General features: G+C 45.1%; 1 protein-coding gene across 2 annotated transcripts in view; it reads right to left on the bottom strand.

Moving 5' to 3' along the window:
* Positions 1-25,034, bottom strand: part of BCL11B (BCL11B, BAF complex component) — a 97,174-nt gene that overhangs the window by 70,720 nt on the left and 1,420 nt on the right. For both annotated transcript variants that reach the window (XM_027892398.1, XM_027892399.1), the window contains exon 2: positions 11,083-11,448. In XM_027892398.1, coding sequence (XP_027748199.1) covers positions 11,083-11,448 — 366 coding nt within the window. The remainder of the gene's footprint in view (positions 1-11,082; positions 11,449-25,034) is intronic.

Below are 25,034 nucleotides of genomic sequence, written 5' to 3'. Positions count from 1 at the left end.
AGAAGCTGTCACATTAAAGGTAAACTTTTAATCTGCTAGAGACAAACAGCACACATTTTTATTTCACAAGAAACAGCTCTCAAGAAATGTTTAAACAAGAATTTAAGAGCTGTGTGCTAAAGCCACATACAGGGGTCTCAGACAGCTACTGGGTTTAAGCTTCTTTTCGTTGTTGTTTTTTTAATTCTTTAAATAACCCACTCAAAAGTAGGCTTCTAGGAACAGAGTAACCAAGATGCATGGTAAAGTGAACCTCCAGGCTCGCTTTTATTTCTAGTTAATAGAAAAGAAATGTTTAAACTGAAACACAGGCCTGATTTCTAGCTATTCATCCACATCCTTTTATTTTCTTGGGACTCACAATCAGATACTTTTAAGAAGTTAATTGTGTCACAATTAGTAACACATTAGTCCTCCGATATTTTTAATAGCAACCCAGGTTTTTCCCCAAGGCACTTATAAATGGCAGGCTTGGCTATATTCTCCCTTTTTTAAAACTCCCATGCACTTTCTTCTTTAAAAAACTCCCACATGCATTTCACTTGGTCTGAAAATACCAGCACAGATCTTAATCCTGCCAACGCTTACAGACGTGCTTAACTTTCTGCACATCAGTAATCCTGCTGACTGCAGAGGACCATTGGCGTTACCTACAGCTCAGTGCAGGCTGAGGACAAAATCTGGCCTGTGCTGAAGCCAATGGCAAAACCCCCACTGACGTCAATAAGGTTGTGCTTTGACATCCAATTTGTTGCAGGATTGGGACCATCCTCATTTCAAGGTACTTTCCCGAACTCTTTTTTTGTTTTGGTTTGGTTTGGTTTTTTTTTTTTTTCTTCTTTTCTCTTCCTGCTCTTTTTCTCCCTCACCTCCCACATTCACTCTTGTGGGGCCCCATATTGAGACCACTTGAAAACTTCTGCCTTTCAAATCCCTCCCGAGGAAAACCCCCTCGCTGAGACAGGAAACATCCTTTGCAGGTAAAGCTGAAAGAAACTCTTTTGCTCCAGTGCATGTGTTTGAGTAAACTAATTAAAACCTGGGAACTTGGGTTCCAACTGATGCCAAGACGCAATCGTTAATATGAGCTGAAGTGAAATGGGAAGCTCCAGACGTTTAAAATTAGCTGTAGGGGGCGGGGGAGGGGAGGAGGGAAAAAAGGGGGGAAAAAAAAGTAATAAAGGAGAAAAAAAAGTGGAGGGAAAGAGGGAAAGGATGTTTTGTAATTTTGACTCTAAAGTCAACTCAGTGCAGCTTGAAGTGCACGGGGTTAAAAAGAATTTTGGGGGGAATGCTGCACAACGAGGGGAGAAAGCACTGCTGAAAAGAGCGGGGGGGAGGAGGGAGGGAAGCAGCGGCAGCCGGCTCGGAAGCTCCGTGGTGCTGTGAAGAGCGGGCAGAAGTGAGCAAACCAGCTGAACCGCTTGCAGAATTAATCAGTAACAAAGAGGCTGGAGCTGTTGGCGGGCTTCAGCCCTTGAACCTGGACTATGCTCTATAAATTTCAACTTGGAATGGCTCTCTACTTGTTGAAAGACAGGTTGGCTGTGGTCCAAGGCATAGGGGGAAGGAAAAAAAAAAAAAAAAAGGGAAAAAAAATTCCTTCTTGCTCAGGAAACTTCCCTTCATTTTCTGACTCTTTTTATAAGATAGTAATAGGGCAGTCTAGAAAACGGGAAACAAAAAGTGGGTCTCGAAATGAAAAACTGAACCAGGAATTAGTTTAATATTGAAAATAAGTACGTGCTAAATTCAAATCTGGATTTTGCCTGCATGCAAGTACATCAGCTCTAATAGAAGACTTCAGAGCACCTCGGCAATAATTCAAAGGAGACCTTTACAATTACATTAGCTGACTACAGGTTTGACTCTGAAAATAATAAATGTCTTAAAAGAGGAAGAGGGCTATTTAATCCCTGTCTGCAGTCTCATCTTGTTCTCTCCTCCATCACCACTCCACCTTGTTTAAATGACCATTACAAAAGGAGTATGGTATAAAAACATGCACAACCATCATTTATTCAACAGCATCTCTTTCCTTTCTTATTTTTCCCCTCTTCAAACAGGGGTGTGCAGGAGAACCGACGCTCTCCTCAACTTCTCCGCACTGCCAAAGCAGTTTCAGCCACAAATACCCTGCCGCTGCCGTGCTTTCCCAGAGTGAGCAGACAAGGAGCGGGCTGGAGCAGAGTGAGGGGCTGGAGTGCAGAGGGGGGGGAGCTGTCAAAGTGGGAAGAAAGAAGGCAAACATCTATTCAGAGGCCAGATGCGCTGAGCAAGGTCAGCTGCAGAGACAGCCCTTTGCAGCAGCTATGCAATTACATCCAAAGTCTGCACAGCACCTAGAGTCCCACAACCTGTATGCAAGGACCAGAGGATCTAGGACACCTGGAAGAGGGTCTATAATAATTTTAATTGCTCTTCCAAGATGCTAAAAGGTAGATAAGATGGTCTTTAGCTAGAACAGAGGGGATGATGCTCTATACCGTTTGCAAGAATACATGCAGATAAAATACCCTAATGAGAGAGTGGAGAGAGAGAAATATAGTAAGTGTTAGCAGTGATCAAAAGGTGAAATAAAATACCAAAATAAGATGCAGTCTAATGAGAGCATGGAGAACAGGGATACAAAATCTCTTCACTAAGAGTGGCTGTTAAGGTAAATTAGATTAATCACTCCTAGCTCCCTTCCTCCCCAGACTCCCTTCAGTGTAAACAAGGGGCTACTCCTGTAAGGCTGAACATTATCCAAGGCTGCTGGACATTTAAAACTGTAGACGTTAACACGCCTACTACAGACACACATCCTGTATGTCCACTTTCCAGGAAAACTAGGATCTGCTACTTGGTAGGTCTTTTCCATTCGCAGCTTTTACGACCCTGCCGAGGGACCAGTGAGCAGCGTCCCCCTTTTCTCGCTCAATGAATACGCTACCAAATGCCAGAAGAAGGAGCAAGTTTAAGAGCTGTTGGGCTTTAACAGTGGTTCGTGCTGACCATGCTTGAATCTTCCTGCAAAGGCATACATGCAAAGAGGAAAAAACAACAACCACTAAGTAACCACTTCACAACTGCCATTAAAATTATTAAACTCCTTACAAGTGGTATCTACCCCACGTTCCCCACTACACACAAACATACACACACCCCCAAGCTCTGCAACACGGCAACCAGGAGCCAAGAGGACTCTCCTCTCCCCGCTGCAGCAACCACATTCATTCCTGTTAAGGGGTTAACGATTCGTTTCCACTACTTCTCTCGAGAAAACCTACAATGAAAACATTGGCTCACGAAAGCGTTCTCACTGCCAGAATGCCACAGCGCGAGTGAAAAGTCCGTTTTGTTTTCATTACATCTCTGGGATTTCCGGCTTAACTCCTGAGCTTAGACACCAAATCCCTAGATACCCCACCCACCCACTTTTTCTTCCTTTTTTTTTTTTTTTTTTAAATAACATTTTTACTGCACGGCCCACCAATTACCATTTGGAGGGTGGGAGGGAATGGGGAAAAGGAACCATGCTGAAAAGTATGCTCTTGTTGGAGTGAGCACACACATCTCCTAAGACAAGAGCCACCCAGCTACCCAGTTTCTCCTGGCTTCCAGGGTTTTCTGCTGAGAAACACGGTTTTCTATACCTGGCCTCTCTCTTCTATTTCTTACCCTCCGGGCTCCCATCTTCCCACTCGGCCACCGAAGCCAGTGCTGAAAGTCAGCCCCAAATCTATGCCCTTTGAAGTTATGTGACATGACACAGAAATTCAAGCCTTTCTTGTACAAAAAGTATGATTACTTCACAGGGTTGTTTTTTTTTTTTTCTCCAGTTATGATAGAAAAATGTTCCAATCTCCAAAAAAACCTAGAAAGGTTCAACCTTTATGTCACAGCCGATTTGGTCACTGTATGCACAGGCAGCACAGTTCAAACACTGGCTGCGAAAGAAAAACAATCTATGGAAAAGACATGAAGGGAGGTAGCCTCATGCTATAGCAGCACTTTTGTCTTGCAGAAGCAAAGGAACCATTTCTGTGCCTTTATGTATTTATCCACCTTTGGAGAGGAACAGCAACTTCTTCTATCTCTATAGGAGCTTTTCTCTTTTACAGTGCTTCCATGGACCTAGTTTTCCTTCAGCAACATGCCAATGCAAAATTCCCCTGCAAACACCTACAAACTCCTTTCTTGCAGTCAATACTCCACTGAGCACAAGCATATTGCTATTAGTGTTGCCTATAAAAATCTACTGATCTTTCCATAACAATAATAACCAGATATACACAGGATTTTTGGTCTTTCACACATGGCGCAAGTAATTTCACAAAAGGAACCGAATAAAGACAAAAAGCCACTTTGTTGGGTGACATTCTGATTAAGTTCTAAGTCCGGAGTTCTTCCATTTAATTAAAAGGGGGTAACAGCAGTGCCAAGCTGGTACAAACAAGCAAGTTTTGCTCTTAAAGAGTGATTCCTCACAGGCATTCACCTCAAAGTGAGAAGACTCTGGCCAAGTATACTGACTGACCTTCTCAAATTCCCTCTCCTCAGCCTCCAAAATGGCACTTCTGCCAAAAAGGTTTTACCCAGAATTATCCCTCATAAAACCAAAGATGGCTATAACTAAGAGATAAGAGAGAGATAAAATAACAGCAGGAAGCCTGTTTCTCTGTTCGGCACACGATGCATTCAGGGGCAGGTCCCCACTTGTGTCACCTGATAAATCTGGCATGGTCCTGTCAGTTTCAGGGGAGTTACCCCGGGTGAAACCAGGGGGGTGAACTGGACTCCCCACCACTCCTCCAGCACCGGCACCTTCTGCTTCACCCTCGTGGGAATCCTGCTAACCATATACAGGGCGCGGAAAATAACTTTGAAAAACAGGATGGTGAGAGGAACAAAACAAAAAGCTAAAACCAGCAGGGAGAATCGAGGGCATAATATTCCTTGGCCTTTTCTTTTAATCTACTTTTAAAAACTCAGTGTGAATAATTTCACTCTTGACTGGCAGATGCCAGTAAAGCCTTAGTGCCCGGTGGGGCCGGACCCTGGGCAGGACACCTGGGGGCGAGCTGAGGTTGCAGCAGCGAGAGGGCGGTCGGTGGCCTCGGGCTGGGGCTGAGCAGAGGGTGCTGGAGTGGGGCCACAGGGTGTGGTGGAGTTCAAGCAAGGGGAAGGAAGGGTTTTGTAACTCGCAGGTTTCTCACCTTTAACTCTTGCTGGGATTGGCAGGGTCCGTGCTGCTGCCTTTGTGTGAGAAGCACCCTGCAGCTGCGGCCCTGCACACACGCTGATGGGTAGCCCCTCATAGGATCCCCCACGGACGCAATCACGTTCTTTGGAGACCTCCATGTTGGCTCCCACTGGCAGCCTTAAAACTTTTAGCCGTCAACATAGCAGCCCTTGGTCATGCTTGAAGCCTCAGGAAACCAAGGGAGGGCCACTCCCCTGGGCTGGGGGTTGCCCTGTCCCCAGAGGAGAGCCAAGCTCCCCCAGCACGCCTCCCCACCCCCAGCTCTGGGCACAAGCAGAGCTCTGGGTGAGATCACCTAGCTTGTTTTTCTCTCCACACCCAAGCCAGGACCTCAGCAAGGTCCCAGGGGCAGGAGGCTTGCTCATTAACCCTCTCTCAGGACACCACCAGTTGACACCTTCCTTGTGTCATGTGTCCTCCCCCTTACTGCTCAGCAACACCAATTAGAAAAACGTGTTGCTAAATATCTGGCAAAATGTGTTGCTAAATACAGCAAAGGAGGAGGAGGTGGCCAGGTAACTCCTCTGTGCTCAGGAGAACCCCAGCAGATGCGAGGGAAGAAACAAGTCTGGAAAAGCCTCATGAGAAGGATTGCAACTACAAGCTGAGTTTCTCAGGCACTGTTACCACACACTTCTGGAAGCCTCTTCTTCTTCACAGAGTGTTTTTCCTGGCCTGGCTTTAACAAGTCACTCCTGCAAGACACGCTACCCCAGGGATATGCTGGTAGCAGCACCCAGTGCCCTGGCAGCCTTGGGAAGGGGATGGCCCCTAAGCCATGTGCCAGTTCAGTGCTGTTCAGGACAGCTCTTCCGAACCTGCCCGACCTAACCGTCACACCGCTTGGGTTGTTTCAGCTCGCATTTTCCTCCCCTCACATGTGAAGGCATCACGATGGCTGTCTGAGTCCTGCAGTTAATATGGGTGCACGGGTCCATAATGGTACATTGTAAGTGAATGTCTCAGGGTAGACAGCAATAATAATTAGCTGTCATGATTTGAAAAAAGGATAATCCATGCCATTGAGTTAACAATCACTCACACAACACACATGGATTTAACTAATCTTAATTTGGAGAAAAATAACAATTCTAAATATATCAAATAGCCTATTTCATGGCAACCTACGGCGGTGTTTATCTCTGGCTTCCAGCACATGCGAGTTATTTAGTTTCTCTCACTGGCAGTTTTACCATTCAAAAGCCTGAAATGAACATTCATGGAGCAGGGGTTGCAGTTAAATCCTGCCTCTGACAGGGAGCCTTTTTTCACGATGCACATCTAGTTCAAGTACAATGTGTGGAGCCCAGCATTGGTGGCCGGGACAGGATGAATGAGGAATTCCAATCAACTCCTTTCCTAGTACTATCCTTGCAGAAATTACTCACTGTCTTAATGAACCTCTGCTGCTGCTGTCATTATGTGTCTGTGAGGGTACGCTGGCCCGAAGGTGCAGATCTGTCAGTGAATCTGGAGGTCTGTTCCAAGTGGTGCCTGCCCCACAGAGATTCCTTCCTCTCTGCCAGGGTTCTATGAAACCATCCAGCATTAAAAGCAAGCTGGCTGCCTGGTACTTTTTATTTAATCCGGATCATTTCAGAGAATCCTACTAACAAACAGACTGGTGGCCCATGAGCCCAGCAGGACCATGGAGAGGAGAGGAGATATTATCAGTCAAAGGACAGTGGAAGCATATTTCCCAGGTCATTCTTCAGCCAGGACAGGTCACTTGGTTACGCCCAAGATCTGATAAGTGTGAAAGATAAAAAGATATATAAAATACAACAGTGGTCTAATTTTTTTCCAAAATACCTGCCAGCGGTGAAGTAAAAGGAGCAGTGCCTGATAACTCCTAGCCAACTCATTGGCTGGGCTATGTTTTGCTATGCAACAATCTGGTACATCTGTTCGATACTATCACACCCTCTGTACAAGAGGCAGAACTGATTTTCAAACAGGTCAGCCAATTTAAAAAAGAACAAAAAACAAAAAAAAATCAAAAAACTTTTTTTAGGGCAGATTGCTCCTAAGCAAGTCACATCCTCCTAATGCCAGCTAACATGCTACCACACATCTCACGGACAGTGGTAACTAAATGAAAACACCTTGAAAAGCTTGGATTTGCAAGTTACCAGGCAGGGAAAGATGACAGATTTTATTATCATAAGATCTCTAAAAGCTGATTGCAGAGACAAAGTTGCCTTTGTCTCTACCGAAATATAGAAACTTCAGCCGGAGATCTGTGTTGCATGCATACAATTTGTTGCAGACTCCTGAGCTCTACCTGCCTGCCTTAAAGCAGCACAAGGTCTGTTGTGTGGTCGAGAAGCATTCAGTGACAGGTTCAAGAAGAGCTACCAAGAAAGAAAAAAAAAAAGAAAAAAAAAAAAAAAAGACAAAAAGAAACAGAGGAGGAAAGACCTCAGGAATACCCTGTGCCAGGATGAATGCTCAGCACTGCATCCCAATATCCTCACACCCAGTGGGAAGAGAGGTGCAACGGCAGAGCCAAACTCAGCACCTGACATACCCTCACTTCATCCAGCCATGGGAAGACTTCAGGTTTGACGGCTTAATCACACCACAGAAGGCCATACAAATTATTTTGACCAAATAAGAAGGTCTACAAAAATAACACAAGATCAAGGAGAGGAGCTGAAACATCTTTGAGGACAGCAGTGGTGGCAGCATATTTCAGGGAGCCGAAGTGGAGAGTGGGTGATTTCTGGTTTCCCTCTTCAAATATAAAGACTCAATTATCTTTGAACAGCTTGCTTTACACATGAATTGACACATTTATTTTACAATAAATAACTGAAAGTTATCTATGTTTCCTTTACTGTTAATCTACACAAAGAAATAATAAACAGAGCTTGTCTACAAAAATGCAACTACTGCAGTCCTCAGAATTCAATTAAGCTAAAATAATTAATGCTCCCACCATATTAAATTACTTTATACATTTGAGCCACTGAAGTTTTTTTTTATTATTCTTTAATCTTTTTCGCCTTTTTATTTAATAAAAAAAAAAGTTAGTTTCAAAGGGGGGGGCTGGCTAGAAGGGGGAAAAAGAGCATGATTTGCTGTTAAAATGTAATGGTCTCCTTTAGCTGACACAGCATGTAGAGTGTTTTGTGCCTTTGATTAAAATAACATTTTAAATGCTTTGAACAAACATATCTCCCCATACTTCTAAGGGATTATTTTACATATTTCTTGGTGGAATAAAGAAATTCATTCTTCCTGTCGCAGTACAGAAAGGCTAAGAATATCTTTCGTCACATATAAAGTAAAAATACTGTAGGCTGTTGCATTATTACAAAAAAAAAAAAAAAAAATAAAGAGAGGGGGTGGCAGGGTAGGAGAAAGCTGCCTTAGAGATTAAGTTTCCCTTTTATGAAATCGTATTTAGTCTCTTTTTTTAACAAATCTAACAACAATGCTCTACAGCCGCTCACTGGGAAATACCTTTAATGTTAAATGCAGATTCTGATTTTCTTGGCTAATGCAGAAAGCCTTTCTATTGAAATATAAATAAGGGGTTTGGTATATCCCACTAAAGCCTTTCCAGTGAATGACTTCTGTGGGTTTTTCATGGCTACCCTCCATGGCTGTAATGTGAGGCTTTTATCCTACTATTGAAAACTATCCGCTGCTATTAAAAAAAATATGGAAGGACACTGCACCTTTTTATCTCAGAGCTGGGCTCCTAATTGAGAAAGCATTATTACTGCACTATTTAGTGGATGTCCCTATCTCCATGCACTGCTGAGAAAATGCCAATCAAATGATAAACCCTTTTATTTTTCTCAATTCAAAATCTTTTCTACATATTTTCATTTGATATTCAGTTTAGTCTGAAAGAGATTAGGTGCTCCAGATTGGCTTTTAATTTTTTTTTTTTTTTTTATGCTTTTCCCACATGTGAACATCCCCTTCACCCCCTCCTCCCCTTGCAGTTTTTCTGCATGGCAAAAGTGTTGGTTACGTTGATGCTGACCCCTGGAAGCTGGGATGGGACAGCACCGTCTGCACTGGACTGTTGAGGTACTTCACTATGGACTGAACTTGGGCAGAGATCAGTCAGGGATGAGCTCTGGACTGCAACTGCAGCACAGGTCTCCTGAACCAACCTTACTAAGCACTGGGCACCTCTGCAAGGGGCTGAGCACCATCAGTTTACAGGGGGATCAACAGTTATGGAGAGTGCTCAGCATCACTCAGACCTTCAGCAGACCGGAGGAGAACGTGCTGAATGCTTCTCTTCTGCTCCTACCGAATGGCAAGGAAATCTAGCCTTCAAATCTGCTACACCACAATGTAGTCATCTCTACCAAGAAATGCATTCACAACTGAAAAAGGATGAGGAAAGCTGAAAAAGGAGGGGGAAAGCTGAAAAAGGATGACAAAAAATAGGGAGGGTCAGGTTTTACAGTAGGGTTGCTTACAATGCTACAGCACAGGCTGCCACACATAATGCCCCCAAAGCTACCAGCTGTTCCATGCCAAGATGGTGGCTGCACCCAAAAAAGATTCTTAGAAGGAAACAATGTAGTCAAGGGGTAGCATATACTCTCTCCTAAACGACAGCATGTCTGACGACTGCAGCATTTCAAAGCCGGCATCCTCACTTACGTGATGCCCAAGCTTGTCAGAGATGCTGGGGGCTGATTCAGAGACCTCCAGCACTAAAAGCAGGAATCGCTCCAGCTTCATTGGTAAAGATAGGAGCCTCTCACTAGTCTTCCGGGGATCACCTCATGGGAACATATCTACTACAGGCAGGATCCTGGACTGTCAGATCTAATCCCATGGGACAATTCCTAGAGAAATCAGGACAGTGGCAGAAAGACAAATTGCCACTGATCTTCTGTATGGGATGCAGTTGATTTGAACAAAAAAGGCCCATTTCAGGGGAGATCCTGCTGTGTAACATAAAACTCCCATTCACCAGCAGGGAGTAGAGTCTTCCTTTCACCACTGTAGAGGGGAGATATGCCCTGCGCGATGGAAGCAGCCCCACGCTGGGAACTCTGCAGGAACCACTGCATGTCAGCTCTCCCAGATAGATACCATCACTCTTCTGCCCACCTCTGAGCAAGGGAGGTCCACTGAATGAATGTTAACTGCACCACATACAAGAGCTTTAGAAAAAGAAATGCCTGCAATTTTCCCACCCAGGCCAGCCTGTGCTCTTGTATCCTCATTCAGAAGACCATTTGGGGTGTGCATGTGAATGCAGGTGTTGCCTACCCAGCCTGAGCCATCTACACAGACCCAGGACAGGCAGCACAGGCAGAAGTGCAGGCCAGGAAGCTGACATCTATCCCAGAAAAAAAAAAGCAAGGATTTAGTGAACCCCCGCTTCAGCCCTCACGACAAAATCTTCTTCCCACTAACAGTCAGTGGGAAGACGATTTTTCCACTGACTTCACTAGGGTCAGGATTTAATCCTTGCCAGTGAGTATGCATGTGACAAAAGGTATTTGAACTGAACTGAGCGCCTCACCGAAGTCCCCTGTCCCTTCACCACTTCTACCTGCTTAAGGATGCTCATCAAATATTTTCTGACTCCAGCTTTCAGCTTTTTCCCACGTGTACAGGCTGGGGTTTCTTGGAGAACTGAGAGGCCCCTTTCTCCAGCAGCTGGTCCTGCACAGACAGCTACACTGAATTAAACATGGGATGGACAACCCTGCATAGCCGTGAGGATTCTCCAGAATGGATGGTTCCTATAAAGACCTGTTACTGAAGTCTGTGTTTCATGGCACTTTCTAGAGGACCCTAGTTAAAAGATTACCTAGGCAGTTGATTGAGTGTAAAACGTGCTGTACCTGCAATGTTCTCCTGCTTGGGGCAAATTCCTTTTGTAGGCGTGAGAAGACGGTCTTCTTCATCGGGTGTGACTTGGATCCCGATTTCCACTGGCTCTGACACTTTCCTGAGCTCGGCGCGAGAGGAGGGGGGAGGGCTGCTCTTATCCATGCTCTTTTCATAGCAGACACCACCAGTGCCATTGCACTGTTTTCTCTTGTGCTCTATAAAAACCAAGATGTCTCCTAACGGGAAGTTCATCTGACACTGTCCACAGGTTAACAAGTCGGGGTCTGTCCCGCCTGAAGCGATGCTGATGCCGCTTGGGTCTGCTATTGCCAGGCTCTCATCCTCGTCGGCCAGTGCCGGTTCCACATGGTCAGCCTCTGCTTTGCAGGGACAAGGGGAAAGAGGGAGGAAAGGGATGAAGGGAAAAGAGAAAGAGATTGCTTTGAGTGTTCACAGACTCTGAAGGATGCATCACCAGAGGCCCAGCCTTCCCCCACCCCCTGAAGAAGTCAAGCCTGATTAGATCTTTCTTTTATTTTTCAGCTTTTCCGCTCTCCCAGAATGATTTCAATATATTTTGCAACCAAGCCTGCCTGAAACAAAATGGAAAGGCTGACCTGGCATAGCTTTCCTGACAGCTCCTTCCCACTGCTGCCAGCACTGCAAGGATATCAGCAAAGAGCCATTTTGCAAGCGTTCGAGCCTCGAGTCACATTCTGAAATAGTTACTCTCTTTTTATCCCACCTTCTCATTCCCATCGCGTCTCCCAGCCATCTGGCCAAGGCCCCATCCAGCAAAGCTCATGCACCCAAACCTCTCCTCCTTTTTCAGAGAGAGGTGGAAAGCTTGTATGCTCCAAACTACCAGGACCAGGTTCCCCATGACATACAAAATTAGTACCACCTTTCCTGTTACAAAGTTACCGTCAAGATTAAATGACCACCCATAAGCACGAATTACAGAAAACTATTTTTAAGAGTAAGGTAAGCAGGATATGGTCACATAAGGGATTTCAAAAGTCTGTACAGTGGGAAAGGGAACGAGGCACTTATTTAACATACTGGAATATTGGCTGAGCCTGAAATCTTCCACTCTATTTTTCTGAAGTCAAGTAACCCTGCTGTTGCTATATAGGTTAAATTTCTTATTTAAATTTTGCCCAGAGACCTGATGAATTTCATACCTTTACCCCCAAGGCTGGGAAAGAATTTCTGAGTGACCTGCATCAATTTCTAGGAAATATGCAACTTCTCATTTCGTAATTATTAAAAACCACCGTGTTTTTAATGGGCATTTATAAGATAATTCTTACATTATAAAATAATTGTGGATCACAATCCATTTCTGAGGCAAAACATGCTTGGGGGTTTTTCTTCTCTTGTTCTACCATGTAACTGCCAAATCATACAAACCTTGGACTTTACTCAGGCAAAATTTCCACTGACTTTTGCCTAAGGCTGGTTTGCCTCTGCAAGGACTATAGGATTTGGGCTGAACAAAACAGAAGAACTAACAGTATGTAAATCAGTGACTGAGACCTCTAATCGAATCAGGGTTAAAGGAATAGGAGAAAAAATGTTGTCTATTAGCCCAAGCGGTTTCCTTATGGATTTCCTGGGGAAAGTAAGTCACACAAATATCTCAAAAAAGTAAGACTGTGATAAACAGATGTTATAATCCAGATCTGGACTCTTCTCCAGTCTGAAAACAAAAGGATTTCTGTCCCACTCTTCAGCAATTGCAAAAAAAAAGAAACACATAGGAAAGAGACAAACGGTAGAACCTGGCAACACAAATGGTTGCGGCTTGAAAAAAGGTAGTTTAGAAAAAGAATCACTCCCATTTTTGCCTTCCAGAATAAATAATTGATTAGCATATCTACCAGTGGTATTACAAGTTGCATCAGAGCTCCCTAACAGCAAAGGGGAGAGCAGCAGCAGCAGCACCAGCGACGGCAGAAAAGGGCAGGGACCCCAAAGAAGTGCCCGAGCGTGGACCATCCTGCTGGAAAAGATGACGGGCACAGGAAGGCTTCTGTTTCCAAACTCATTCATTCTGAAAAGCATTCATTACCTTTTTCCCCTTAATCTAAGTTTAAAAAGAGTTTGAAGACAATACTAAGCAATTAATTCACCAATTTGTATCATGAAAAGATGCCTCCTTGCCTAAATGAAAATGTAACCATAACCCTGTGCTGAAAAGGGACTGCTGGGAAGGGAGCGGGTGCCTGCGAACAGCGTGTTACGATGCAAAAGGTAATTATTTAGTGCTGTGGTTCCCTTTAATGATCTAACATTGAGCAATATTGTTTATATTGAAGAGAGCTTGCACCTTTAATTACCAATTATATATACATCATTTTAGACCCAAAAGAAAAGGACTGTGAAAAGGTTCCTTTAGAAAAGTGCAAGTTATTTGTAGCCAGAATTCCTATTAAGGGGGAGCAGTGTGTCAAAATATTAAAAAAAAAAAAAAAAACATACAGAGAGGCACACACAGGCACAGAGATACACACACGGGAGATGGGACAAAGAGCTGAAAAAGACAACACGAAAACAGGAACTGAACCAAGGGTCATAAGAAAAAAGGTGGCAGAGGAGAAAAAGGTTTATTACTAGTTTCACTAACGTTCCTGTAAAGCCTTCAGATTCAAGTCTGTGTCTTAAATTACAAAGACTGAATTTTGGCATTTATATATGTGTAACAAATAAAAAGAAAAGCATAGACCTCAACTTTATTATCTTTTTGATGTGAAAATTATTTTTTTTTGCCTGCAATTTAAATTGTGCTCTTCAGAAAACATAGCAAAATTGCTGCATTTGATAAGGGTCCTGACCAGGCATCTGCGGAAACATGAAGGAGGTCTGAACAGCTAAACTGTTACAAATTCTTTTTTTTTTCAGTTATACACTTCATTTGAATATTAGTTAAATCCACATATGCCTATTCACTTACACTCGCTCACTCTCTTTCCAAGGACTCTGCAATGGCACTTTTTTAAAATAACATCTGGTATTCCTTCATATTTTGGCAGTCGTCACATCACCGAAAATCAGCTTTTCGTTTTCTTGGTATGCCGAGCCCTCGTGATCTGTAGTAATTGGGTTTCAAACTATCAAAAGATTTTTTTTTTACTCGACTCTATTTCTGATTTGAGCTTAATAAATCATCAAGCATGAGACCAGCTATTCACCCAACAATGCAGAAGCTATATTACATCCCCTTATTCAGGACATGGAAAACAGACATAAAAGAATGAAAAACAAAATACTGAACAGATCTTCAAATGCATTTTATCCATGTCAATTTGCATTTGGTTTTTTTTACTTGGAATAAAAAAAAAAAAAGGCTTCCTATTGACAACTCAATTAAGCCATTAAAAACCTACATTCAAGTAACATTACAGGAGAGATTTAAAACCCACAAAGGAAAAGAGAAAAAAACCTGCAAGTCCAGCCCATAACGCATCGGGTCATGCCTGGTTAATACAACAGCCAAGATCTTAGGCTGTTTAAGGAGTCCTTTAATACCAAAGGGGCAATTTAGGCCAGTCTCAATCTAAAGTTCTGACTCTACTTGTGTCTGTGGGTTTCAAATGAGTCGCTTCACATTATATGAATTTAACTCTGTGGTTTTATTGCTGTTGTTGTTGGTAGCTGGGTTTAGAGGGAGGAGGGTGTTTCTTCACAAGTATTTATTTAAAATTAATTTCTATTTTTTTTTAAGAAGAAGAAATCAAGCCACACACACACACAAAAAAAGGAGAACTAAAAACATCTCATCTCCCTTACATGGAAAAAGGGAAAAAAAAATGCAAACAAGATATTTCTAGACAAGACTCATGCCCTGGTTCTTCCAAATGTGTTAAGGTGTGCCCAGCATTTTCCCTGCATCCAGAGATTCTTCCAAAGAGGATTGCCTTGGCATTGCCTGCCTAGGGAACGTGGTGAGTCGGCAGTGGGCAATCTAAGGGGACATAAGTGACAATGCTGTTATATGATGGCTTCGTGAAATTAATGCAACTGGACAATCTAAATCATTTGCTTTACTTAAAAAATCATTACACTTGCTGACTGGACTCCAAGCTCTCTGGCTGCCTACCACACGAAAATACAGTGGACAAACCCCTTAATTCCATAAAGGCACTGTCACAAAGCCACCAGCACTCCTACTCCAGTGTGGTGACATCATTAGAGCATATGTGCCCCGTGCAAACAATGTTCTCATGCCCAGTATTAAAGTGAATGCACATGCTAACTACTTTCTGCCTGTCAGTTGTCTCAAAATCATACCCATTAATAGTGGAAAAGACTGTGTTCCTAAAAATCATTTCCAAGGCCTCGAAGGACAGAACCATGGATGCTTGTTCGCAGGGTTTGGGTCCCGGCAGCAATCATTTATTTTCTGGCCTTTTTATTGCACTGCAGAGCCCGGGTAAGAAGGGCTCAAAAGTTGCCAACCTATTCTCCTTATTTTTCCTGTCCCGCAGTATCAAAAGGAGGCAGAGCAAGGGAGGAGAAGGAACATTTTGGTGTCAGGCATGTGAAACCTGCCCTCCGTGGCTGGTTTCTGTGCAAATCAGTAACAGGGTGATGACGGTGAGTGCTGCCACTGCCTTCACCTCAGAGCTGCTGCTAGATGCCCTGCCTGCTCTACCACAGCCACTACCCTCCCTTATACCCACCTGGGGGACAAAGCGCAGGCTACCCCAGGGTCCACCCTTCTCTGGGACAAGCTGAGGTTGCCCAGGGTCCACCATGAGGACACAGCTCCTGGTGCCCAGGCACAGGAAGCTGCCCACCAGTGTGCTGCAGCACATCAAGTGCCCTGTTCTCCTCACACAGTCACTGTTGCCTTGGAGGCACAGCCAGAGAGAGCTCAGCCTAGATGGGGAGCGAGCACAAAGAAATGACTTGCTCTTCAGGGTGTTGGCCCAAAGCAGGCCTGAAAATGATGTCCCTTCAATCAACACCCACATGTCACATTTACTGTAGCATCAACATGCTTAACGGAAATAGCTCGAATCACACGCTCTCTGGCTGGGTTATCACTGAGATCAGAGTCAGGATCCTTGCTGCACAAAGACTAACGCCGCTCAAAGCGGGCGACGTGGCTCCTTGCGTCGAAGTTTATCAATAACCTGCTTCCAGAGCCTCCCAGCAGCTCCTGCAGCTGCAAGGTGCAGAGTTGAGATTATACCTACATATTGCATCAGTATCACACTCAGCGACACTAGGCACAGCTTATCTGCCACCAATTTTTAATTTTCTGCGGAGGACTGTAAAACAATTGTTTGTAGTATCTTTTCTTTCCTAAATAAAAATCTGAGGCTGAGTTGGCTAAAGGAGGCAACTTGCTGGAGGAGCCCCAGAAACACAGGGGACCGCACTCTCCCTCGTTTTCGCAGCGGCTCTATGGGGTGCGCAAAGTGCACAAAGGCAGAGCGGGAGCAGTGGTGAGCAAGTCTCTTGCCACACCGTGCGTGCGTGGCCCCGGTGCAGCCGCTGAGCTGCCACCGTCCAGTCCCCCAGCGCCGCCCGGTCATCCCCCGCCACGGGCCGGCCGGGCGGCAGCGCAGCACGGAAGGTGTCGGTGGTCCCACAGCAGGCAGGATGGAGCCTGCAGCCCCCGCTGGGCACCCACAGCAAGGGGACAAGGACACGACGGTGCAGGGATGGGGGGGGAGGGAATGACCCGCTCGCTCCAATGCTTCAGCACCTGCACAGCGCGGCGAGCTGGAGGACTATTCCTGCAACACTGGTACCTCGGGCACCTTCAGCAGAAGTAGCCTGAACCTTTCAGAGAGCAGTTTAACCCTCTGTACACACCTGAGATGGAACAAGTCAAGCACTGCCACAAAGAGCCAACAACACATCAGGATTTAGGGAAAACAAGGAGGAAAATGACACAATAACCATGCCAGACCCAAACAGGACAAAAGACAAGAATATCCAAGAATCTGCACAAATATGCAACACTTGTCAGATGTTATTTCTTCAGAAACTATGTACAGTGTTACAGAAGGGAGTGGTTTGTCTCCTCTTAAGTAAACTATATGTTCATAAAAAATATTTACGGCTTTTGAGAGCAGAAAATGTATAAGCTCTTCTATAGACTGCAGAAGCTGTAAATCTCTGAAGATAAAATGGGATGTGATGATGTGATATAAAAGCATTCTTTGTCCCCCAGTGAATACATTTGTTTTATTTAAAACTAAACGACAACCAAGGAGAGAAAGGAGCTCTTGGTGCCACAAAAGGAGAAGGAGCAGTATTTGGGTACAGGCTTTCAACTGGCATAGAAAAGGATACTGGAAGCAGAAATTCTTACCCAAGGATTTAAAAGGCATGATCAAAATTAAGTAATCAGTATATTAAACACACAACAGCTCTGTTCTTTTCTGAAATATCAGGCTCAAAAGAGACTGCATTTTTCAATTGTGTACGGCACACTGTTGCTCATACACAATTTTCTTATGCCTTTTTTTCTTTTTTTTTTTTACTTTCATTGAAGCATATTCATTATAACATTCAGCGAATTTATGGCTTCTTCCAGTGGCTTAGTAAAAGGGGTCATAAAAAAGTTAAGTAAACCAGTGTGTTTTTTTCCTCTCCCTTAACTTTGGATTCCTTTTTTGTACTGTGCTGTCTAGTGCTTAGTCTTTGGAAAGTACCTTGGGCATATCCAGCACACACACAAATTATCAACTGCTCCAGGAAAAAAACAGAACGGAATTTCTTGCACTGAGGCAACTACACAAAAGACTTGCATATGTCAAAAATACAGAACTAAGTCCCTGTGAATGCTGCACCATTAATCAAATCCCCGATCTGGTGTCACTTTTGCCAGTAAAATGATTATATTCTTCTAACCCCCTTCTACTGGCGCGTGCCTGCAACGCATGAAGTGTGTCCCTCTACTTTAATTTGTTTTCGAATAGCCTGCTTTAGGCATTTTTTATATATCCTAGGGAAAAAAAAAAAAAAAAAAAAAAAAAAAAAAAAAAAAAAAAAAAAAAAAAAAAAAAAAAAAAAAAAAAAAAAAAAAAAAAGGAAAAAATAAGCTGCTACTTAAAGCTCCAAGCAAGTAACATCTCTTTGGGAAGGAGGGCAGACAATGAGCAAATTTAACTGATGTTCAGGAGCTGAACACACAACTGCTTCTGAGGCTGTAACTGTGGATGCCGAGGAATGGTGTGCAGCCTGCCCATGCACATTTTAAGAAAGTAAATAAACACCACAGAGGAAGGTGCTGTAGTAGAAGCAGCTGAATGAATCATGCATTTATCAATGCATGCAGTTATTGATGCCTTTTCCCTCCCTCATTAAGAGCATACAAATATATAAAGCCATCTACAGCCAATGCTGGTGCTTCATCAAGCGTTTTTTTGTAGTAACACTAACTTTAAAGCTTGTGGGTAATCCTTGCCCCCCCCTTTATTTTTCCACATGCTTTCTCTGGATGCTACCGAAGGGAGACCAAATTCAATCTACAACTGCACCGCAACCGTGGAGAAACCAAACGGCAAATGAAGAGTAGGAAATACTCTGGCAAGGAGGTGGAAAGCCATTTCGGGGTAGCAGGTCTCTGCAGGGAGAATTTTCCACCAGGCTTTGACCTGGGAGAGTGGGAAGGGTGGGAGGCAAAGGAGGGAACAAGAGGAAGGAGAGCGTGGGGGTGTGTGCACTTGGTGGGCAGAGGTGACCAGGAGGAGGACGGGGGATAGCTGTTTCTTTTGATAAAAGTTAACAGTCATGGAATGAAACGAAAGCTACAGTCAGTGAAGTCTGAGGTTTTGGGAGGGGAAAAGGGAAGGTTTTCCCCCTGGCTGTGCAACACTAGCATCAGCAGTGGCCCAGGCACTGTATGCTTCAGCTTACCGGTCTGTCAAATGAGCTGCCTGCTGTCTATATGCTTCCAACTAGCTCAATTCAAACATTAAATGAAGTAGAGAAATCATCAGATAAATTACTGGTCTTCTCTACCCAAGAGTGAAGGGTTTTTGTACAGCTGATGACAGCCCTGATCCTTTGTCTGACCTAATTTACTTCTCTTGAAGGTTAGAATAAAGCACGCTTTCCTGTCACAGGATAACCTAACCTCCATCCACATACTGCACCCTAAAAATAAGAAGACGCTTCTGTTATCTTAACAGTGCCATAACTTGATGAACTTCTCAGGATGGGTGAAACAGACGTCCACTGACCAAAGCTTCTCATGTGTACACCACTAAATTATATGTTTGGGCAAGAAAGAGTCCCGCTAAAGTCCGTCCACAACGCACAAGCCGACTGTAGCAGAGAACAGCACAATCCTGTCGGAGAAACACACAGCACAAGCCCTGTGAGCTGTTCAGCAGCAACTTCTACATGACAGATGTGATTTTGTATTTATTTCTCTAGAAAAAAAGAATGCTTATTTTCATTTGCAGGAACTGTGAATTTTTTGCTCCAAGGACCTGAGGATCAAAGTATGGTTAAACTATCTCATATCAAATCCTCTCGGCAGGGGTACATGTGGCTTTCTGACAATGTAATCGACGCTAATTTCTGTTTGTGTGTGTCTGCTTTATTGCTGCACACACCTTCTCCTAGAGCTCCAGTTTCCTCACTCTGTGTTTTCACATCCACTGGAGCAAACATATGGATCTCTGTGGGTTCCCCCCTATTCCCCGAGACGCAGAGGCTCACTCGTGTACAGACAGGTACGATCACCCCGATCACTATCTGGCAACAACAAATGGAGAATTTAAACATTGTCTGTTGACAATAAAAAGCACCGTTAAAACCTAATTTTAATTAAAAACTCCTGTCCACCCGGGTCAATTAATCAGATGTGATTTAGCTAAAAATAGATTCGTCTCGCTGTCAGCCCTTCTCGGCTAGCTCTGTATAGATCTTCGCATGGAAATCAATACTAGAACTTTACGCCGAGCACATTTTGCAGCACGGTGCGCGCCGGGAGCGGCGGTGCGGGCTCCGGCGGCGCATCCCGCGGGTCCCGCGGCGGGGCCGGCGCGGCCATCGCACGGGCTGGGAGCTCCCCCTAGTCGCCAACCCCTGCCACTGGCGGCCGGAGCACACGACAGGCTCCCAACAGCCAGCTAAGTTTATTTTGGAAAGTATTTTACATCAACAAAACAACACAGAACGCAAAGAGATTCAGGTAGGAAATGTGGAAGAGGAGCTAACATCGTGTTCGAGGCATTTTTGAAGCGGAGAGATCTGCTTGCAGCAAGCTCAGCCCTAGGAAGAGCAGCTGAAGTCAACCAGAGTCTTTAACTGATATCAATAATTTGTATTACTTCTACAAGCGCACACTCCACTAAGTCATAACTACTGCCAAATATGCCACAAGACAACCCTTTGTTCTGCAGAAAAACATATACTTTGCACAAGACAAGGGCTCCCACCATTTCTATTAAAGGCAGCCAGGTAGTAAAATCTTGAAGAGTCTTATTTCTCAGTATTTAAATAAACATGACAAAATATGTTCTGCATCTGCCTACCAGTAAAAAAGGCAAAACGGTTTCTCACCCACTGTACGTCTATTTAAGCCACTGAACACATCAACTAAAAAGGACAGAACCACTTAGATCCACAATCTAGTTACTCTGCACCAGTTCTAAGAAATATTTTAAAATATGAGAAACTATGAAAATGTACCGGTAGGTTTTTTTTATTTATCTTGTAAGCCAAATACAAATATATTCAAATGAAAGACAACCTGGAAGTCGACAACACACAACCTTTTTTTTTCCTGTCCTATTTAAAGCAAATACATGTAATGTCTTTTAAAAACACGTTAAGGTTTTCTGTGCACAGCTATGCACGTATTATGAAAAAGTCAGCCATCCTTAAAATAATAGTAATTTCCTCTCTAATTCTTCAGTCACAGCTTACATTCTTTGTATTAGAGTTGATTACATTGGTGTGGGTTTTCTTCTGCAGGGAATGTACGTTAATTGCACTAAATCTAAATGCATTTTAAGAGAAGCTCCTTGAAGCAATTTGCAAAACTTTGACATGCAAAAAATCACAGGGTTTTTTGTTATTATTTTTAATGACTACGTACACATACAAAGTGATACAGGAAATTATTGCTCTTCCTAGGAAACCTGTTGACCAGGTACTGAAGAGCTGCCTTGGGAAACCTGGTTCTCTACCTGGAATTGTATAATTTTACTGTGTCTTTCCCTCACAATCTTTGCTGCTGTTCTGCAGAAATGTTCTTGCTTTGCTGCCTCCTGCAAAACTGCTACCAGCAAGCTTTTCACATGCTCTTGCTTTTCATATTTCCTTTAAATGAAAAATGCAGAGCTAGTTTGAAAACAGATTTCTTGAGTTTAAAAAGGAAGATCAGCAATTTGAATCAAATCAAAATAACGTTTCTTTGCACAGAGAAGCTAAACACCTCAACCTCTTCCTCTCTACATAATCAGTTCTTTTGCATTGTCATTCTTTTGCATTTAAGTGAGCTTGGCTACGAAGTTTGCTCTGTCCACCACCAGTGAAGAAAGGTTCAGAGCTGCACTTTTCTCTCCATGTGTTTCCTCTCCTTTTTCGTCCTGCATGTACATGCACTACAAGGCTGCCTGGGTGAGCCTGGCAAGGACAGGCAGGCCACTCCGTTTTACAGTCTTAAAAGACCACTGTGCTAATGAGATGCTGCAACTCTGGAGCACAACTACACTGTAGTTTCTCTGCTTTTGAGTTTGTTTGTTTGCCTCACACTATGAATCTAAACGTTTCTTCAAACACCAAGTGCATGAAACCAAATAAACGCTAGCTGAGCAGTGTCAGAAAACCCTCTTCTCTCTCTCTCTCTCTCCCCCTTCATCTCTCTCCCCATCCTCTCTTTCCTTGCCTGGCACAGACCTCCAATTCATCCTGAAATGCAACTCTCCTGAAAGATGTCAAAAAGAGAGAGAGAAAGAAAAAAGCCCAAGCTAAACACAACAGAAATGAAAGATTTCTGAAGACAGTATCAATTCTTCCTGGCTTTGGGGCTTGGCTAGGCGTTGGCTTTATTTTGTTGTGTTTTGGTTTCCCATTCTATTGCCCACTACTTTCCAAACTCCCCTTTAGAGAGGACACTGCCTGGCTGCTTTTCCCCCATGAATGACACTTCCCGAGGAGTGTGGAGCCTGCAACCCTCTCTCTTTCAAGCCGGCAGCTGAGGCTCAGACCTATGCACTGAAATGCTTGCGCTCCTGCTCCCCCAGCCCCAACTCCAGCCCGACGCAGCCTCCCCCCACCCCCCGCCTCCCACCACCTCCTCCCCTGGATACCTTCATTTTTTTCTGCCACTGTTCAGTATGCAGCCTGATTTCTCCGCCAGCTTCCTCAGGATGGAGAGATAGATAAATACAAGAGGGAAGGGAGGGAAGCTCGTACAGCTCTGCTCTCCATTCCTCCCCCAGCCTTCCCGCTAAACCCATTGTACACGCAGCTCCTCGGCACCTTCGAATGCTGTCCTGCCTCATTATTTACCTTCAAGTAAACCGATCAGAAAAGGAGATCAAATTGAAATAACAAACCTACCTGGCTCTCTTCTCCACCCCCCCCCCCCCCCCCCCCCCCCCCCCCCCCCCCCCCCCCCCCCCCACCCAGCAGCAACAGCAGCGAGAAAATAAATGTTTCACCCCTTGAAACAAATTCAGACGTGCAACAAAATAGATTTTCCGCACATCCCCTTTCAACACCCCCCATATCCTCACAAGTGAGACAGAAAACAAGTGGGAGAATTGCACAGGGCGATTTGGGGGGCTGTCGATACTATTTCTTTTAAAAAAGAAAATTAAAAAGCAAAAAGGGGAAAAAATAAGAAGCCACCAACAAAAAGGGTAACACATTTTCCAGACAGGATGGTTAAAATAAAAAATGCAATTAAGGAAGGGGAGGGCATTGAGGAAGGGGGAAATCCACCTTTTATGGTGATGCAAATCTGGCTCCAAAATAACAATGAGTAAAGAAAAAGAAAAAAAGAAGGGGGAAAAAAAAAAAAAAAAGAAAGAAAGAAAAAGCTGAATACCAGATGCATCTTCATCAAGGTTCCACCAGCTGATGGGCTGGGAGGCAGGGGGTGTGTATGTATGTGTGTGTGTGTAGTTTTTAAAAAATAAAGACGCACACACACAAAAAGAAATATGTATATATACTTTATAAAAAAAAAAAAAAAAAAAAAAAAAAAAAAAAAAAAAAAAAAAAAAAAAAAAAAAAAAAAAAAAAAAAAAAAAAAAAAAAAAAAAAAAAAAAAAAAAAAAAAAAAAAAAAAAAAAAAAAGAAGAAGAAGAAGGAAATACAGAAACAGCAAAAGAAATTAAAATTTCGGAACTCAAACCGTCCCCCAACAACCCTGTGCTACAAAAAAAAAAAAATCCCACAGGAGGTGGAAAAATTATATACACATATATATCTCAATTCCCAAGGAAATCTTACAAACAGAAATTTATCACCGGTAACAAAGAAAAAGAGGAGCTTGCAAGCACCAAATGCTCCTGGCAGATGGCTCCTATTCTTGGCTTTCAGGGGAGGGGAGAGAAGCCGGGGGAATATTTTATTTATTTATTTAAATTTTTTAAAATCTCAACATAAATATTCGGATCCGTCGCGGCTCAGGCTCAGCCCCGGGCTGGCTCAGTACGAGCCGCCGCCCCCCGCAGCACAGCAACTTGCGGACTCGTCTTGCGGGGCGCGGGAGGGGGGCTTAGGGGGGGATGGTCCGGTCGGGCTTCTCGGTGGAGCGCGGGGCCACGGCGCGCCGAGCATTCATTTTCTTGCCACCCCCCACCCCAGACTGGTCCTATGCTACAGGAGGGAAAAGGGGACCGGCCTGACCTCCCCCTTTCCCGTGATCCGGTGGCGTCGGAGCAGCTGAGGGCTCCGCGCCCCGGGATATGCCCCCACATATTTCCCCCCCGCTCGCGGCACAAGCCCCGCGGGGACAAGAGCGGCGGAGCGGGGCGCCCGCGAGGGGACCTGCCCCCTACTCTGCCTGCAGGCGCTCGCCCCTCTCCCGGAGCTTTAGGGGTGGGAACGGGAAGGAGGAGGATGCTGGAGCTATGGGGTGTGTGGGGGGGGAGCGTCTCCTTCCCTCCCCCCCGCTTTATTTTTTCCTTTCCTATTTTTCTTTGGGGAGGTGTGGGGGGGGGGGGCATATACGTGTATTTTCATTGGAGCTTCAGCAAAGTGCAGCCTCCGCTCCTGCCCCGCAGCCGAGCCGGTACCACTGTCCGGCCCGCATTTCGTGCACTCCATCCCCGTTCCCCCACCTCGGCTTTCCCTGAGACCCTCCGTCAACGACAGACAGCCCCGCCCGCACCTCGGCAGCCCCTGCCCTGCCTCTAGCCCCAGCCGAGCTGGTTATGCCTTCCCCCGCGCTTCGGAGGAGAGTTCTTTTCCTCCGCCGGCGATGCACCTGGGGCGGGCAGGGCGCAGTTTCCTATCTACCTGCCCCGCGCCCCAGCGCCGGGGAGATCGGCCCCGTCGCCGGCCCACCGCCTCCATGTGCTTCCCTCTAAGTCCCCCCGGCCGCTGAGCTTCTCCCCCGCCACTCTGCCCACCTTGATCCGCCCCCCCCGCTCCGCGGCCCGGCTGTCACGCCGAGGCAAGGCGCTCGGCCAACTTTTCCCACCGCTCTGTGCTGGCCCCGGAGCAAGGACCGAGGAGCGGGGCCGTGGGCGAGCGGCTGAGCCCCGGCGGGTCGGCCCAGCCCGGCCCGGAGCAGCGCGCCCCGTTCCGCCGCCCCCCGCACACGCACTCGCTCCCCGGGAGAGCCCCGCGCCCCCCACGCCGCGCTCTCCCCGCCGGCAGCTCCTTCCCCGCTCCACGCCGCCTGCTCTCCCGCCTGCCTGCCCGCCTCACCTCCGCACCGCTGCAAAAACGCACAGCAAACTTCGGGCTTCTCCCCCCCTCCACCCTCAGCCCATCCCCCCCAGCCACACACCCCCCTCCCCTCTTT

The sequence above is a fragment of the Empidonax traillii genome, unplaced genomic scaffold (assembly GCF_003031625.1).
Source record: "Empidonax traillii isolate 1590-97213 ecotype Southwest subspecies unplaced genomic scaffold, ASM303162v1 scaffold349:size579689, whole genome shotgun sequence".
In the NCBI taxonomy this organism is placed as follows: domain Eukaryota; kingdom Metazoa; phylum Chordata; class Aves; order Passeriformes; family Tyrannidae; genus Empidonax; species Empidonax traillii.
The sequence above is the reverse complement of the archived record's forward strand: the minus strand, read 5'-3'. Positions and strand labels throughout refer to the sequence as shown.